General features: G+C 43.5%; 1 protein-coding gene across 2 annotated transcripts in view; it reads left to right on the forward strand.

Annotated features, from left to right (window-relative positions):
• mxi1 (max interactor 1, dimerization protein) overlaps window positions 1-13,294 on the forward strand; it is a 32,636-nt gene extending 19,342 nt beyond the window's left edge. For both annotated transcript variants that reach the window (XM_069166758.1, XM_069166759.1), the window contains exons 4-6: window positions 5,896-6,010; window positions 8,115-8,313; window positions 9,118-13,294. In XM_069166758.1, the coding sequence (XP_069022859.1) occupies window positions 5,896-6,010; window positions 8,115-8,313; window positions 9,118-9,281 (478 nt within the window). In that variant the 3' untranslated portion in view covers window positions 9,282-13,294. The remainder of the gene's footprint in view (window positions 1-5,895; window positions 6,011-8,114; window positions 8,314-9,117) is intronic.
• The last annotated feature ends 4,046 nt before the right edge of the window (window positions 13,295-17,340 follow it).

Raw genomic sequence — 17,340 nt, forward strand, 5'->3', positions numbered from 1 at the left:
TGAAGTTTCATAAAATAAAATAAAAGCACTCCTTGGTTTGTAGAAAAAAAAATCCTTGTGGTTAAAAAGCACTAACACACAGTTTATCACCTTCATAGACATGATAGTGTCTTTGTTGGTATTTTAACAAGATCGAGGATCTGTTCAACTGAGAATACAAAAGCTGCTTGTATTCGTGTCTGCACACAGCTGGGCCTTACTCACAGGTTCTTGTTCACGACATGCTCACACTTCTCTCATGCACTATTCTGACAGAGGAATTGGAATATTTTCAAGACACTACAGATCTGATTGCTGCTGATTGCTCTCGTCGTCTTGATGATGTGGGAATTACAGCTCGTTGCTGTCATTACACTTGTTTCACGTCACACTGACGAACAGTTGAAGGGCTTTTTGTCTGTCGCAGTGTGTCTGACACTGGATTTTAACTACAAACATGTCACATACCAGAATACACAGAAATGTGTGTGTGTTTGTGCACTTTGATGCGTGTGCCCTTCAGTGCCGTTCCAAAGGCACTCTGCACGTGTGTGCAAGGGTGATACAACACCAAGGGGAGCTGAGTGCTGAGCTGGTGGACATAGGATGTGCGTAGGTTCTGTAAGAGCTGTGGTGGGCAGCTCTTCCATACCAACAGGAAGAGCTTCAAAGTGCTACTTTAAAAAAAGACTCGGCTTCAGTCGCATCGGAGGCAGTTTGACGCGTTTCAATAACAACCGAAACGGCTACGGAGCGACGGAGAGCAGCACAGGAGTGATGACGGATCGGTTTCAGAATAAATACTCCTTTATTAGTAATCACGATGTCGCAGAAGTGATTACACACTGCACTCTAGTCCCATCTGAGGCAGAACTCTGGAGCAAGTACAGATGACTGAAAGTCGTTGGATTTGTGTGGAAAAGACAGGGTGTGCACGTGATTCATTGGGGGGGAAGGGGGGCTTAGAAAGGAGGGTGGATGCGGAGGAGAGGTGTGGTGCAGTGACCCGGGGCCTGCCGGCCGGCTGCCTGCTCGCTCACATGTCAAAGCCAAAAGGCAGAGCTGCCTGCCTGCGTGCCCATCTGGGGCCCATCAGGAACACAAGCCACGTGAGCGCACACACGCGCACACACACGCACGCACACACACACACACACAAGCATGACAGAGACACACATGCATGCACACACTAGAGTGGAGGGAGTAGTGAGTATTGTCTCAGGAGGAAAAGGAAGGCTTGGTGTGTCGGTGGTGAGCCAGCATGCCTTGCCTTTGGGCTGCAGCAGGAGCGCGTACACATGGGTGGGTTGGAGGATTTTGCATACGTGAAATTGTGTCATTTTGATGCATGTTCAGCAGGTTAGGAAATCACTTTTTGTGCTTTGTTTACGTTTGAATGATTTAATATGACATGCAAAGTTACAAGATATATGTTCTGGACAAAGCTATCACGAACAGGCTGCCTGTTGGATTGTTTTTCCTTCAACAAATGGTTAGAAAGCAGCAAGACAGAATCTCCTATATGCTTCCATGAATCTCCTCTATAGGCCTGCAAGGGGCATTAATCACGATACACTGCAGGAAGGTGTATGATGAAACAGTTGCCATATACGTAGAAATAATGGGGCACTTGTGACCAGTAAATCTCAATATAACCGTAATAGTTTTATAATGTGTCAAAGTAATAGTTGGACCGAGCCGCTGTGCATTGAGATGCCATCTTTCAAGAGATGTTTACGAGTAAGCTGACCGTTTAGTGAGGACTAAAAGCTGCTGTAAAGTTCCTTTTATAAATGCTGTGAATATTTACTCTGCGAGTTGCAGGTAACTCCCATGAACTCGTGGGAGATCAGCAGCAGCAGAGAGCAGCAGCTTTAGATGTGTTTATTTTTCTTTGAACAGCCGCTTACCTTATAAATCGATCTGTATTAAGACTCGAGTCCGCTGAAGCTCACTGCCTGCGTGGGATTTCAAAAGCAGCTGTTTTTCAAAGGTGTACACACAAGGCAACAAAAACATAAACAAAACGAAATGAAACGCGCTGCTGCATTTGTTTCGATTCTCTGGAATCTCCCGCTGCTGAGTACAAGGACCGCAGAGGCTGTTTTGCCTGTGTTGTCTTGTTGTCAGGGAGGGATTCGATATCTCTGCTGTGCGTGACAGTTTGGAGCACTGGTCGCAACTGGCCACGTGTTATGTAATCCGCTACAGATAGAGAGTTCCTCATTCAGGCAACCTACAGCTCGCCATTCATCGGACAGCGCAGGTACAAAGTGGACCATGCGCTGTGTCGGCTGTTGTGTAGAATACATCTATTTATTCATTCAATTTATCTGTGAATTTGTTGTTTTGCATTTGTTGATTGAAGTGATTCTTTTTTTTTTTTTGTTCATATCTCAGCTTAATATTTCATCTAAAAAGTATAAAACACAGTTTGGCTTGTATTGCCTTAAGTCATGTCCACGAAGAAACTAGCCGCTCGAGAGATCACTTCTCTCGGGAGAGCACTTTAACCCCTTGCTTAGTGTAATTCCTCACCAGCTGCATTAACAGCTACACACCTAAACTGCCGGTGATCGTGTGACGTCACATCCGTTAAAGAAGTTTTCTTAACCCATCCTCAGTCTTTACAGCCGAGGACATGAATTCATGGGTCCGCACAGTAAATCCATAGCTGTTGATGTCACGAGCACTAGTCTTTTCTCAGAACTGAAACAGAGGGCTCTGTTGCTGGTTACTTGGCTTCAAGAGGCTGGAGGTAGAAAGAGATTCTGCCTGCAGCATGCAGGTATTTATGGCCACAAGCCGCCACTCGTAACGTGAGCTGCAAATGGCTTCGGCTGTGGGTCGACATGATGAACAAGCTCTCTCAGGGATAAGGGATCTGTGGGGGCATTTCCAGGAGCCAGGAGCTCATGACCTTTAGCCCCTTAGTGAGAGGTCTATACCTCATTCAGACTGATACGGAGATGCAGGGGTCTGTCTGTGGGAGGTCAAACCGTGTCAGCCGGCTCTCCTCTCAACCGGGGCTGGACTCTTTGATGACCTGCCTCTGCTATCAGAAGTGGACGCACAACCGAGTACACCTGTGTCGTATGTGCATCTGCTGTCTGGTGTTACAGATACTGCTGGTGGTGGCGACTAACATCATAAACCTGCCTTTATTATTACTAGCCTGTTGCTCTGGGGACATAATCAGTAGATTTTTCTACCAGAATGATTTCTGAAACATTTAGCAACTGAGAACACGACTTCCCGTTTGACTTCCTGTTCCCTGACTGCTCAGCATGATAGCCATGACTCACAATAGTATAGGTCCTCTCTTCTGCCATTGTGTTTGTCACGAACTGTTCCTCACACACTCCCTCTTGTACTTTTTTTGGGGCTTCTTTGCCATCTGTAGTTATAAGACTGCTACACAGTGGTGTGTGTTATACACCCAGAGATTAGAACAAATGGCAGGCGGGCGGCTCACATGCCTGTCTGTCAATTAGAGACGCAGCGAGAGCGTTTGAATGCTGCCAGTCAATAGCTTTAGTTGCTATAAGAGGAGATTGCACAGCACCTCAGTGACAAGGGCACAAGCAGGACACAACGCGCTGAAGCAGGTGGCAGACTCCTCCTCATCATCACGTGGGTGTGTAAAGGGTGTTTGTGGTTTTACGCCACATCAGCAGAAAGTGGTGATTCAGCAGCCCAACAGGTGACGCCTCGCACCACGCTCGGTAATAGTGGTGCGAAGAAGCGTAATGGGATGTTTCGGTCATAGCCGGGGCCTCCGAAATGTGGTGATGCACTGCGGTGCCTGTGTGGTCAGTGCATCCCGGCTTCCCCTCTACATTTGTCATGTCAGGGTGAAGGGAGGGTGGAGGAAGGACAGGAGTGGACGTAAGTGGAGGTTATCTGGCCTTGTCTGCCGAGACGGTTGTTTTAATCTCGAGGGGACTGGAGGAGAAGATTGCAGTCTCCAGTGTCTGGAGTTTGTTAACTCGATGCCTGTCAGGTCAGACAGACAGGCAGGCTCATACATGACCGCTGTGTCCTGCTCTTCTCTCGGCCCTCTTTATCAGGCAGGTCACGGCCATCAGTGAAAACTTGTTTTTGTGTGACTGAGGAGAAAGAAGGGTTGCCTGTCCTTAAAAGTGTACACATGTATGAGAGATGAAGCTTTAAAACTAAAAATGGGACCTTCGTGGACAAGCACGTGGTTTTTCCTTGAGTGTTACGTAAAAATGATATGTGTGTCAGCTCCTCAGCTTCAGCTGCACGTGAATCATTTATTGGCATATCAGCAATGTTGAAACATTCCATGTGCATGGCACACTTAATTAGAAATTAGTTGTAGAGTAAACGTGGCAAATTGCAGCACGTTTCACTTTGTGGTTGCTTCACTCAATCAAGTAATAATCCTGATTATGGTGCTGAAGAAAATGTGCAGGATTGTAATGACTTTGAGAAACATTCTTCCATGTTGTCCTCTCTGTGTCTTCGACGTCTCCCAGGTGGGGCGAGTGTGTGTGTGTGTGTGTGTGTGTGTGTGTGTGTGTGTGTGTGTGTGTGTGTGTGTGTGTGTGTGTGTGTGTTTGCGTCCCGGGCTCCTGTGAAAGAGTAGAATGTGAATAAGTGGCAGCTGATATCTGTGTATGTGCAGATGAGACATGCTGACATGACTCAAGATAAAGAGAGAAGGTCGGCTCTGCCAAGTCCTGTGAATAGAGCTGATTAGACAGACAGATGACCTGAGCCAGACTGATAGATATCAAGAAAATTCCCAGAGTAAAAAAAAAATGTGTGTGTGTGTGTGTGTGTGTGTGTGTGTGTGTGTGTGTGTGTGTGTGTGTGTCTTGTGACATCCAAACCTGTAGCACTACAGACTGAATCAGGGCACCTCATCGTTCCCTCCCCAGACACGCAGCACTTATTTAAACACACCCTCACACATACAGTACCGCTGTAATGGCTTGTTCTCATGTTCTTATCAGCACCATCCATGCATAGCTGAACCCCGGCACACACAGACAGACATACTCCAGCCTGCACTCACATGTATCCACCAAGCCTTAAAGCAGCAGAGCATAGCAGAGAGAGCCGTCTAGCCCGGCAGAGCAACGTGGCGCAGTGAATTCCTGCTCCGCTCCCCTGGGCTCGTCTCCTTTGGGCTCCCCCAGAGATCCTTCCTGAGTCTGGGCCGCTCCACCGAGTCTACTGGCTCTTAATGTCTCCCCACCCTTTCCCTTCAGGCTGGCTGAAAGGCCAGACCCTACTAATGGAGCGCTGATTGTGTTATAGCCAAAATTATCTCTCTTTACCTCTCAACTGGGGTCCATTAGCAGGATAGATAGTACCTTGGGCCCGTCTCTAGTCACAGAATGATGAAGCGTACGAGCACCAGCAGGGTCCAGGAAATGCCATTACACCCCCCGCCTACCTACCCCCGCCTGGTGAAACTTGTTTGTAATGTAGGCGAGAGAAGAATAACTAAAGCTAGAATAAATATCTGCAGCGGATAATGTGTCGCCTTGAGGCTTCGTTAGATATGAATCACATGTGACCTGCTGTCCCATTAAACTGTGAACTGGAGATACGCTGTACATTATCATGTAGCTGCTGGATTCATACAAAGTGAGAATACTTTCAGTGAACCTGCATCCCAAAGATGACCAAATACTGCTGTTAGAGATCTTTAGAAATCATAGAAAACAGTTGCTTTTACTTAAGGTTGGTGGGAAGTCACGTTAGTAGCTTGATATGCGTTGTTTGGCCGCGAGAAAATACCGACAACAACAACACGAGGGTCAGAAAAATATCTGATATAACTGATATGCGTTTCATTGTTTTACTGCCCGCGCTGTAGCCCTGCCCTTTCCTACATTGTTGTTTCGCTAACGGTTCCGGTTCTCTTTCTCCCCTTCGTAGACGAGCTCACCTACGGCTGTGTCTGGAGCGGTTGAAGGCCCTCATACCTCTGGGACCTGACTGCAACCGCCACACCACCCTGGGCCTGCTCAACAAAGCCAAAGCACACATAAAGGTTCGTAAAACTGCCCAAACTCTTCGCTATAAAGCCGGTCCTGGTTACACGTTCAGTCACAAAAAGGCAAGAGATGGTATTGGAAAAACATTCGACACCCAAGAGGTGAAAATATCACCACACAAAATATTTTACAGCAACAAAACGCAGCGGAGAAGGAAATCGGATAACGATGCGCCGCTTAAATGACAAGTAAGGGTGCGGAGATATTGACGGAGATGCAAAAAAGATGCTCCACTATGCTGAACAATAAGGCTGCGCTTGGATTTAATTGGTTTTGATCTTTTCTGCCAGATTCAACTACCGACTGCTGGGATCATCCCCAGGATGTAATTTATTTGTGTTTATGCAGAGGCAGAGATTCATGTGCTTTTTGACTGCAGCGGTTTTTTAAAAAAAAATTTTTATTGCAGTTTTGATTGACCAACCGTTTTCGCCACAATACCGTGAAGAATCGTTTCAGTTTCTGAATGTATTGGTAGTGAAATCTAACAAAGGGAACAAGGTACCGCATCTGTATTGGAAGGACTTGGCTGTAGGTGTTTCTCCCCTACTGCAGCGTCCAATAAGCTGCCAGAAAACCTTGTTTTTTTCAGTGGGTCCACGGTGGGTTAAGGTTGTGCCGAGTTTGTTAAATCCTAGATATGTATATATTGACCTGTGAAAAGAAATATCTTCAAATTCAAGAAGGATGCAGCTGTACTCTGGGGATCATTTTCCTGCCTGATAGAGCTGCTGTGAAGCTTGTGTAACACACTCAGACATCACGTTTTTAAAAACAGGCATGTGACTGCCTGAGATTGAGCAGTCTGAATGTGAAAAGCCTGGCGTGGCGTGTACTCAGAGGAGGGGGGGGGGTATAAAGCTCATATTGTTGCGGGCCCCTCCGCCGCCACCACTCTGCACTTCTGCTGCTGTCAACTTGAGTCTCCCCGTTTGCTTATTGATGGCCTATTGTTTTGGGAGTCACGCTCGTCAGTGTCGGCGGCCGTGACGCGAGGCTACGAGGCCAGAGCACGAGGCGGCTCTATCGGGCCCTGACGCGGCCGTCACTTACGTCGTGATGGCGCGAGGCGTGAGCAGGGGCTGCGAGTAAAGCAGCGACGTGGCGTAAACGAGGCCGGCGGGGGAAATCGTTCAGAGCGTGTCGGGCTGGCAGGAGAAAGATCTGAGGGGACACGGCACCGTAAGCGGCTGAATGCTAAAGCAGGCACCTGGGGGAAGTGTTTGCTTTGCGGTAAACTGTGTTTGTACTTTCGCAGTCTTTTGATATGAAAGGAATTTCCTGACAAACTAATTAAGGTCTATCTTTAGCATCTCAGCGTTCTGTTTAAAGTTGTTCGTCCAGCCTTCCTCTTCTCACTCTTATCTCCTCCACGTTTCTTCATGCTCTCACGTCTCTGCACCTCCTTGGTGTTCCTTTGTCTCACCTCTGTTCTTTATCTATACATTCTACAGAGTATTTTTCAAAGTCCTTAAAAAGTTTTGAATTCAGTCCGAACATTAAAAAAAAAAAAAAAAAAAAGGCTTTGGAAAGTATTAAGTCCTGAATTTTATTTACAAATGTCTTGAATATTTCTTCTTTCCTGTCGTAGACTGTAACAGTTTACAGACGTTCTACACCTCAAAATCCTGATAACGATAACTTAAAAAAACAAAAAACACATTGAAAACTTTACAAAGTGCTTTGACAGGCAGAGCAACAAACTCTAAAAGTGGGATTGTTGTGACTGTAGATTATGCTGCAGAAGCACTGCCTCTGCGACAGTAGATCATCAGTTTACAGTTGACAAATCAAGATTTTATGAAAAAGTGGGAATCAAAATATCTCATCTATTAAACCGATCGGGATCCTGTTCATATTAATTGATTTTTCTATCCAATAGTTGAAATACACACCTCATATAAATGTCAGCAAATTCATGTTCTAATTAAATTTGCATGAAGTGTGCCATTAAAATACAAGGTATTAAATTGCATTTTATGCAGTTTATAAAATGTCTTAAATAAATCAAATCTAAAGCGGCCCTGATTCGAGTCTCCTCCTGGTCCCAGGCACCCACAGGTAACCTGTCCTCCGTCTCTTCTTGTCTCTCCCAACCAGAAACTTGAAGACGTGGACAGGAAGAGCCAGTACCAGCTGGAGTCTCTGGAGCGCGAGCAGAGGCACCTCCAGCGTCAGCTGGAGCTGCTGCGGGGAGGCAGCGGTGCTGCAGCCCAGAGCAGCTCGGGGGAGGGAGAGAGGATACGCATGGACAGCGTCGGCTCCACCCTCTGCTCCGACCGCTCCGACTCTGACCAAGGTGAGCGGCGCCGCAGACTTAAACGGGGTCTGATTTTTGGAAAGCACGAGGCGTCGCGGCCTCCAGCTGCTCTCGGGCTAATTTTTACGACGTTGAGGTTGGAGCTCCCGTATGTCAGGTGAAGTCTCGCTTAAAGTGATCAACACACACCTCCTGGACGGACGTTTTAAAATGTTTCCTTTAGAAAACTGCAACTGAAGCAAAACAGATATTGATTGTAGTACTTTATTTGTTTGTTTTGTAGTCACATAGTGGATCGTGATGTGGAGGTGTATGTTTGCTTTGTACCGCAAGACAAACTTTAGACTAATTTGGCTTTTAATTTAAACTAAACTAATCAAACAAACTGATATGAAAGCCATTATTAGTTCTCATCATGTCAGGAGTCCTGGTAAATGGAAGTGACTATATACTCATCTCTCTCAGACTCCTTGGTTCACATGGACCGCTGCACTTTAGTGACGCGCTTAGTGATACGGAGCAAGATAACTTGACTACAAGACAACACATACTGTAGCATCTTACAGCATATTGTTGTACGGTTAATGCTATCAGTTTGATATTGCGTTGTCAAAAAAAGTCCGTTTTTTTGGCACTACTGTGCAGAGGACAAGATTGCAGCCGAAAAAGTGGGAAGCTAAAGAAAAGATTGCAAAAAAAACAAAAAACAAACCCAGGAATACCGTACACCGCACACGATCTTCTCCAATAATAAAAGAGATTGCTGTGCAGGGAAAATGTTAAATTTCTCCGTCCTTCTCCCCCCTTTTCGTCATCTGCCCATCTGTCCGTCCTCGGCCGCAGAGGAGATCGAGGTGGACGTGGAAAGCACGGAGTTCTCCCATGGAGAGCTGGACAGTGTGAGCACGGCCAGCACCAGCGACCTGGACGACCACAGCAGCCTGCAGAGCATGGCCAGCGACGAGGGCTACTCCTCCTGCAGTGTCAAACTTGCCTTTTCCTCCTAGAGCCGCCGCAACCGCAACCACCACCACCTCCCTGCCAAACCCGCCTTCCCTCCCATCTGTTTCTCCATCCAGCCATGCCTACTGAAAACCTACACCCCTCCGACGACGGGCACGCCTCACAGCTATCGGCGTTCCCGCCGCTACGGCTTCTCAGCAGCGCCCCGACCCCCTTCCTCCCTCGCCCCACCTCCCCCCTCTGCTCCTAGCCTTTTAGTGTCCGCCCGCTCCACCCCCCTCCCTCCCCCGCCCCCCTCGCTGACACCAGGGAGCCGGACACAGTGATGTGAGACTGCCAATTGGTTTAAATCTTATTTCAAAGGGAGATCAGAGACTTAGTTGATCCAAAAAAAAAAAAAACAACAAAAAAAAAATACACGTCATCTTGATTTTTAAACACACACAATTACTTTGAATGAATGGTTGATTTTACTTATATTATTCCTTGAATCTTACTTTTTTTGTTGTTGAAAGAAACACATCCCCTTAATTTAACTCAAAATGCACTTAAACTCACATAATGTTGAAATGATTCAGAGTTTCTGTTAGGTTTTCTCTGATGGGGGTTTGTGTTGAGCTGATCCTGGTGTTGAATAAACGGGAGCACATCTAATCTGGACTTTAATGAACTCTCTGGGTCAACTTTGCCATATCAACACAGCTCTTCCCTGAACAACAAAAGCATCCCTCCAGCCCTGAGTTTAACCCTCGACTTTTTATTTTATTTTTTTTCATTACCTCTGCTCGACACCACAGAAGCTCGGACACTTTGAATTGGTGCTATTGCAAAACAAAACAGCCAACCAACCAACAAACGGGGAAACAGATCAGATTCACCAACACTTAGCTTTTAAAGCAAAACAGAGCGTGTCTGCCGTGATTATTTCCAAACAGGCATGGAGAAAAACAGGCACCAAAAACGGAGGAAAAAAAAAACTAAACATTCCTGTCGAATGTGGGTGCTCGGTGCATTTTCAGAGAGTGGAAAATTGTAACTTGGTGTGTGTGTTTTATTTTGGTTTCTTTCCCCTCGACAAGCAGCTACAACAAGCTATCCTGCACTTGCCTACTTTAGAGCTGTCCGTAGAAATGGCACAAACCAAGAAGAAAAAGAAATAACACAAAAAAAACAACAGCAACAAGGAAAAAAGTCCAACAAACTTTGGAATAGATGTCCATCCTCTTTCCAGCAGTAACAAGCAATAACTCTTGTAGGTGTGTTTGTCTCGTCAGTTTGAACTCCTTCCTGCTTTTTTTTTTTCTTCTTCTCCCTAAAGAGTTGAGTGTGACCGTCCAAAAAAAAAAAAGCAAATTTCTTTTTCTTTTTTTTTGTACATACAAATAGCTCAACAAATGAAACTGGAAAAAAAAAAAAAAAAAAAAAAAAGGTAGAGCTCATGGGTAGAACTATTGCCTCTGTTGCTGTTTGACCTGTGTTTATTGTGCATTTTAAATTCAATATTTTGGAAAGATTTTTATCCTCTCCAGAGGGGCAGTGAATGCGCCATGACTTTGCTGGTTAAAACATTTAAATGTTAACCTTTCTGTTCCTGCCCCGAGAAGGAAAATACACTTAATTTAAAAACCAACAGAAGAACTTCCCATCCAGTTGTGGAAAAGCAATCCAGTAGGACTTTTGTTGGAGAATCCCGATTTTTGTTTTGGCACTGTTTTTATTTATTAGACGTTTATATTACTCATGAATGGGGGTTAAAAAAAAAAAAAAAAAGAAGCTGTATTTGGCGTTCCACTGGTGGTCAGGTGATCTGTGGAGGAAATGTTTGAAGTGTGGCAAGAAAGAAAACGGGTTGTATGATGTCAATGTTTTCTATCCCAGCTCCACTGGCATTAAGAATTGCACTTCAACTACAGTTCTCTTTATTCTAATTTTTTTTCATTTCCACTGTCATTCATCAATTTATGTGTGAAAGAGAAAAAAAAACACCGCCATTTTGAAATATTTATTTTTCGATCCCTCAAAAAACACAAGCAATGGGGGGGACTTTTTTTTTTTTTTTTTTTTTAACTTATTTTGGTTCTGTCTTATTTTACTCCTCTTTTTGATGCTTGGTCCTCATTCCTTATTTTAAGAATTGTATATTTTATGGGTTATTGTTAAGTTGTTTTTTTTTTGTTTTTGTTTCTTGGGGTGGGGAGGGTGGGCGGGGATGAGAAAATGTAGCCATTTTTTGTTTTCATTTTTCTGATGTTTTATTCAATGGACACTTGAAATGTAATTGGCCCCTAAGCTGCTCCTAGTGCTGAGCCTCGCCTGTTTAGAGTCGCCAGCCTTGTCCAGAGCCGACCCCCCCCCCCCCCCCCAACACGAACACACACTCCGTCTGTGGCGATTAATACAGATCCAAAACAACTGGATGGGCTGATCACTGAACCTTCACGCCCAGCCTGCTGTCACAAGGTCTCCATCTTGTTTTTGGGTCTGTACTGCGGGGGGTTAGCTCTGCACAAGACTTAACAGATAGCCAAGACTTTACTGGCAAATATTGAGCCGGCTACTACACAATAAAAAGGGGTCTAAAACTCCACTTTCCTCTATTAGGAGGATCGTAGTCTCTATTAGACTTGTGTTTTAGTTGACAAAATGTGTCTTACATTTACAAGGCCTCCGACTGAGGATTTAAAGAAAAGAAAATAAACACAAAAAGAACAATTCCTTCGCTTTCTCTGAAGGACATCATTAAGGTGTAGAGTTTGACATGTAAGCTCATCGCGGAGCTCTGTTGAGGTTGTTAGACTTGGCACTGAATCAGAAAGTCACCGCTGTTGGTGCTCGATTATTTTAACATAAAAAGACATAAAAAAAATATATATAAAAATGCCAAAACCACCTCAGAACACCTCAGTGTCCTCTCTCTTTATCTCTCTCTGAGGGACAGTTTACATTTATTCTGCCCCGTTTTAAGTTATTACCTGTAACCTTCATCTTTATCTTTGTTTCTGTTTTCTTCTTCTTCATATGTTGGTTTTATGAACCTGCACTGCTGACAGGAGAAAGGTCCCGCGTTTGACGACAAATGAATTTCACTCCTTGTTCAGACCTGGCTCAGACCCTTGTGGTGTTTTTAACCTGCTCACAGTACAAAATGTGCAGTTTTACTACACTGAGATAAATCTGAGTGTTCCCTCTGTTGTCACAAAAAGTGTGTGAAAACTCTCGAGCACTCATTATATTGTCTCCTGTGGTAAAGTACTCTGATCCTGTACTCCAGGGTGGGTTAAAACAAGCAGATTTTTTTTTTTTTTTTTACTGAGTCCAGGTCTGTCCTCTCTTATGTGAGGGTACAGTGTGTGTGTGTGTCTCCATGTTCACCGAGGCTGAGCTTTAGAAAGGCACCTGGTCCAGGACTCGTCTGCACAGATCTCAGTGAGCTGTTTGCCACCTGCTGTTCAGTAAATATCAGGCTTCTGGAGAGTGTGTGTCATAAAAAGACAAGTCCATCCAGAGTAGGATATTTAAAAAAAAAAAAAAAAGAGTCGAGGCTCTGATGCATAAACTGCGCTGGAAAATAATTTAGCTTAGTCGTCAGTTCCGTGCAGACTGGCCCTGGATCAGTTAATGAGGAGGTCTGATAAATCGCTTCTGGCTCTGCTGTAAATTCATTAGCATATCCTCATAAGCTGGTGATCACATAGCTATATTTTTACCTCAGAGTTTCAGGTTTAGACTGTGGTTAAGGGTTGAGTTCCAGTTTTTTTTTTTTTTTTTTTTTTTTTAGCTTAGCCAGAAGTGGACCGGCCTCGGTGAAGTGGCAATTGCAGTGTCTTTTGGAAACCATACTCCTTTGTAGTGTCAGTCTCTCAGGAGGTTGATTTGAGCAAAACGGGTCCATGAAGTCGAGTTAGCCCAACCAAACAAGCAGTAGGGAGCCCTCCTGTTGTTCTGAACCTGTGGCCATCCTTTGTACAACATGCACTCTGACGATGATGATGATTCAAGCCGTGTAAGTTGAAAATGCAATACTTACAATAAAAACACCAAGATTTTCAAACCTGAAGGACTGAACTGGGCTGTTAATACCGTGAAATGTTTCCATCCAGAATGCACTCTCCAGCAACGGCTCGTACTGACGAACACAAATAAAGGTTATCACCGCAAAACATTCTGCAGTATATTCACAAATACTTTTAAAGGTGTTTATTAGTAGTCACCTGTTATTCACAACATTCCCACCGACCAAACTTGGAAAAAACACCGACCGATTATTTTGCACAATTTATGTATTGTCTTCATAATTCAAAAATCTTTCTGTCAATAACTTAATGATTTATGCAACAGTAGTTTACAGCCTCTGGGTCTGGACTCCTTCGCTGGGTTGCAAGATAAATCCGAGGGATTAGAAGATGATTATAGCAGCACAGGAATTAAAAAAAGAAAAAAAAGAAATTGTTTTCTCGAATTGCATTCTTCTTTATACGAACCTTTAAATATTAGATCAAACAAAATGAGAGTCTACTCGAACTGCTCAAAGCTTATGAACTAACATAAAATCTGCGAGAAGAGGTCACGGGTCGATGTTGAATTTTAAGGGGTCACGAACCAAAAGTTATTTAATATTGAATGGATGAAGTAGATCACTCTGCATTAAGAGCCAATGAACCGTGAAAGTGCACATTTTGAGGTTAACTACATTGAACTGGTTGTGTCTCGAAATTATTTAAATTCTTGACGTGAAATTTCATTTTTACTACAGAACTAGTTAAAAAAAAAAAATCAAATGAGCACTGACATGCTTTTTCCAGAGCTTCCAACTGTGTCAGAGTCATTTCCTCTGTGGACGGAGTTATCTCAGTTGTCAACTGATTTTTGTTTCAGTTATTTTTGATTGGCAGCTGAATAAAAGTGGATCGACTGATGGAAACCGTGTGATGAAACTGACATTGAGATTTTTATCCAAGTCCTCTTTCTGAAGCTTTTCCACCCTGAGACAGACACACACATCAATTAAATATTGAGTTTCACTCACTTTTAGCTTTGAACATAAATTTTCAAACTGCTGCCGTACTCATAACTTTAAAAAAAAAAAAAGATCTCAGTCTCAGAGGGTCGGTGGCACTCAGACGGTCTGGATAAGATTTATAAATCTATTAAAAACTAGGTCACCTCGGGTGTAATGTTATATGACAATATTCATGTGACCTTTCAAGTGTCACAAATTTACATTTGCAAATTTTTGACTTTTCCTAATAACACTAACGGTAAATTAATCTAAAAAAAAAAAAAAAAGGTTCAGAGTTTTCAACAGGAAACTGAGTGCAGCTACTATTGCTGATTTAAAAAATAATAAGCTGCTCTGTACTATTAGGTACCACGTTTTTCAAAGTTGTGTACACTGCATTTAAGACCCCGTCCAGCAGTGTACACGTGCTGTAAATCTGTTTGAGATTCCATGATGTGTGTGTGTGATCACAGGATAATTTTTTTCCTCTTAAACAGACCACATGAGCACCGATGTAATGTATCATTACTCTCAAGTGATCACGGCTTGTGAAGAAAGATTAAGAGGCTCGACTTCACATCATGTACAAAATCACCATGTTACACTAAAGTGAGAAACGTGATAATGATGATGTTGCTCCTTACGTGTCATATAAAACTCACTCACACACACACACACACACACACACATGGGCTGTGTCCGTCTGTGTTACCAATAACTGAGGTCTGATGTCAAAACCCACGTTGAAAACAAGAAGTTGACAATGTTTTGGTGTGCGTGTCAGAAAATGAAAGGAGAAGTCTTTACGTGTAGTTATACATACATTTTTAATGGTTTAAAAAAATGTAATACTGAACTCCATAACCAGTATCAGCCCTTTAAAAGGAACTTGTGTCACAGTAAATCTCAACAGTAGGAGAAGAAAGGACTACATTTATATTTCTGAGCTTTATAGCAGTTATCACTACATACGGCCTACAAGTCTACCCAGAGAAAAGTCAGGCTCGTTACTCGTTTTGAAAGACCGAACGTCTTCTCCGCCTTCCCAGAAGCTGTTGAACTAATTAGGACCATTATGATAAAGCCATTTTGTTTGTGCAGTAAACTGAGTCGCACAGGCTCTGTGCTCAGGCTGGTTTGCTACCGTGTCCCTTTCAGAGACGTGCTGCCACCTACAGTCAGGGGTTATCAGCCTGCCTTCGTCTAACATCTAAATTCAGTTTACTGATACTTTTACTTTCATCCTATACGGTCTATAGTGACAGCAGCAGAGAGGAGTCGGGTTAGCTGCAGCTAACCTGAAGACAGCTCGAGCACCCTCAAGAAATGTTTGTGGTTTAGTTATGTTTTTTTTTTTTAATTTAACATTTTTCAACAGTGAGATTTCTAATTTGAAAAAAAAAAAATTAAAAAAAAATAACCACATTAGTGAAATAAACTGATCTTTTTTTTTTTTTTACCCCCCCCCCCCCCAAAAAAAAAAAAAAAAAAAAAAAAATGGAGCCAAAACAGCTTGATGCGATTCGGCCAATGAGCGCAGCAGCAATTAACTCTTGACCAAAGTTCCACTTCCTGTTAGCTCGAGCGCAAATTAGGCAAAACGGTTCGTCTTTTTGCTTACAAACGACTTGATTAAAAAAAAAAAAAAAACGCAAACAGGAGCAACTGTGAACCTAACACGGCGCACACTTGTGATGCCAATACGTGTTATGAAGGTGTAGACAGTCACCGACCAGGAACCAAGACACTCGGAGTCCAGCGGTAAGTGAACGATTTGCGCGCGCGCACACACGCACACACACACACACACACGCACGCACGCACGCACACACGCACGCACACACACACACACACACACACACACACACACACACACACCTACACCTGTGTGTCTGTTACTTGCACCCGAGTGTTAGGAAGGCTACTTTTAGAAATATAATATCTTTTCAATTCATTTGGATGTCACCAACATTTTTTAATAGTAACTGTAATTTAAGTACCTATTTTTCTCAGTAACTGTGATAGATTACAGTTACATTTTGTTTTGTAATTATGTAACCCTGTTACATGTAACTAGTTACACCCCCCCCCCCCCCACCCAACGCTGTTTAAGACTCTGAACTTAAGGGCGCCTTCACTTAAGAGTCAAGCAGCCCAACGGCACCAGCAAGAGAAAAATCTTGAGTATCACATATTGACAAAGGACATTGCATCAGCACAGTGAAATAAAAATCCTAACCAATAATGAATGACAGCTGATGTCTAATCTGACTACAGTCGTCATGTTCAGAAGACTTCTCCTACATTCTGTGGAAGGAAAGAGGTCATATTAAGTGCAATGCTGTTTTAATATGTAAAAACAACAGACTATTTGTTTACAATATGTGTTTAAAACAAACACGGTAAATTAATTAAAGCATTTACTGCAGAGAAATTTCAGCTTCTGCTAATTACAAAATCACTGTCAGAAAATAAATACCTTTCCAGGGTGACGTCATTTCTTTCAACCAAGCCCCCGTAATACAGCACTGCAACAACCACTAGGTGGCACCAGAGGCTTTTAAATGATCAGTAACATATTGCCATGTCTGCCCACTCTGACAATACAGCGTTGAGCTGTATTTCACAGGAATTCATCAGACGTCAGCAACAACAGATGCGCGACATTGATGTTTTTCACGAGCTTGAACTAAGATGTACTATTTATCATCTTTAGGCAAAGCTGGGAATCTTCAGCTATGTTTACACTGCAGACGACAGACGCGCCAATGACAAAAGTTGCACTAAATCTGACTTTACAAATCCTGATTCGGGTCCATTTCAAATGTCGTCATCCGTGTATAGGATTTGTCACCATGTGCCGTCAGCCTGAACATGCACTGTTGAGCCCCGGCATGTCACGAGAGCCGATTCTTTGATTGTCGATACCAGAATTCACGGCGTTTCAGGTTACGCAGCGATTGTGCCGCTCACAATGTTTGCAGGCTGTTGACGTTGCCATTCAGTCTGTGAACGTATAGCGGCGTTGGATCAAGATATATTTTGGTTGAAGACACAAATCGGGACGGGTGGAATAGTTTTCACAGCTCCTGCGTAATTTGCAT

The sequence above is a fragment of the Embiotoca jacksoni genome, unplaced genomic scaffold, assembly GCF_022577435.1.
Source record: "Embiotoca jacksoni isolate LCO1_2020_lvr unplaced genomic scaffold, fEmbJac1.0.p SCAF_4, whole genome shotgun sequence".
In the NCBI taxonomy this organism is placed as follows: Eukaryota; Metazoa; Chordata; class Actinopteri; family Embiotocidae; genus Embiotoca; species Embiotoca jacksoni.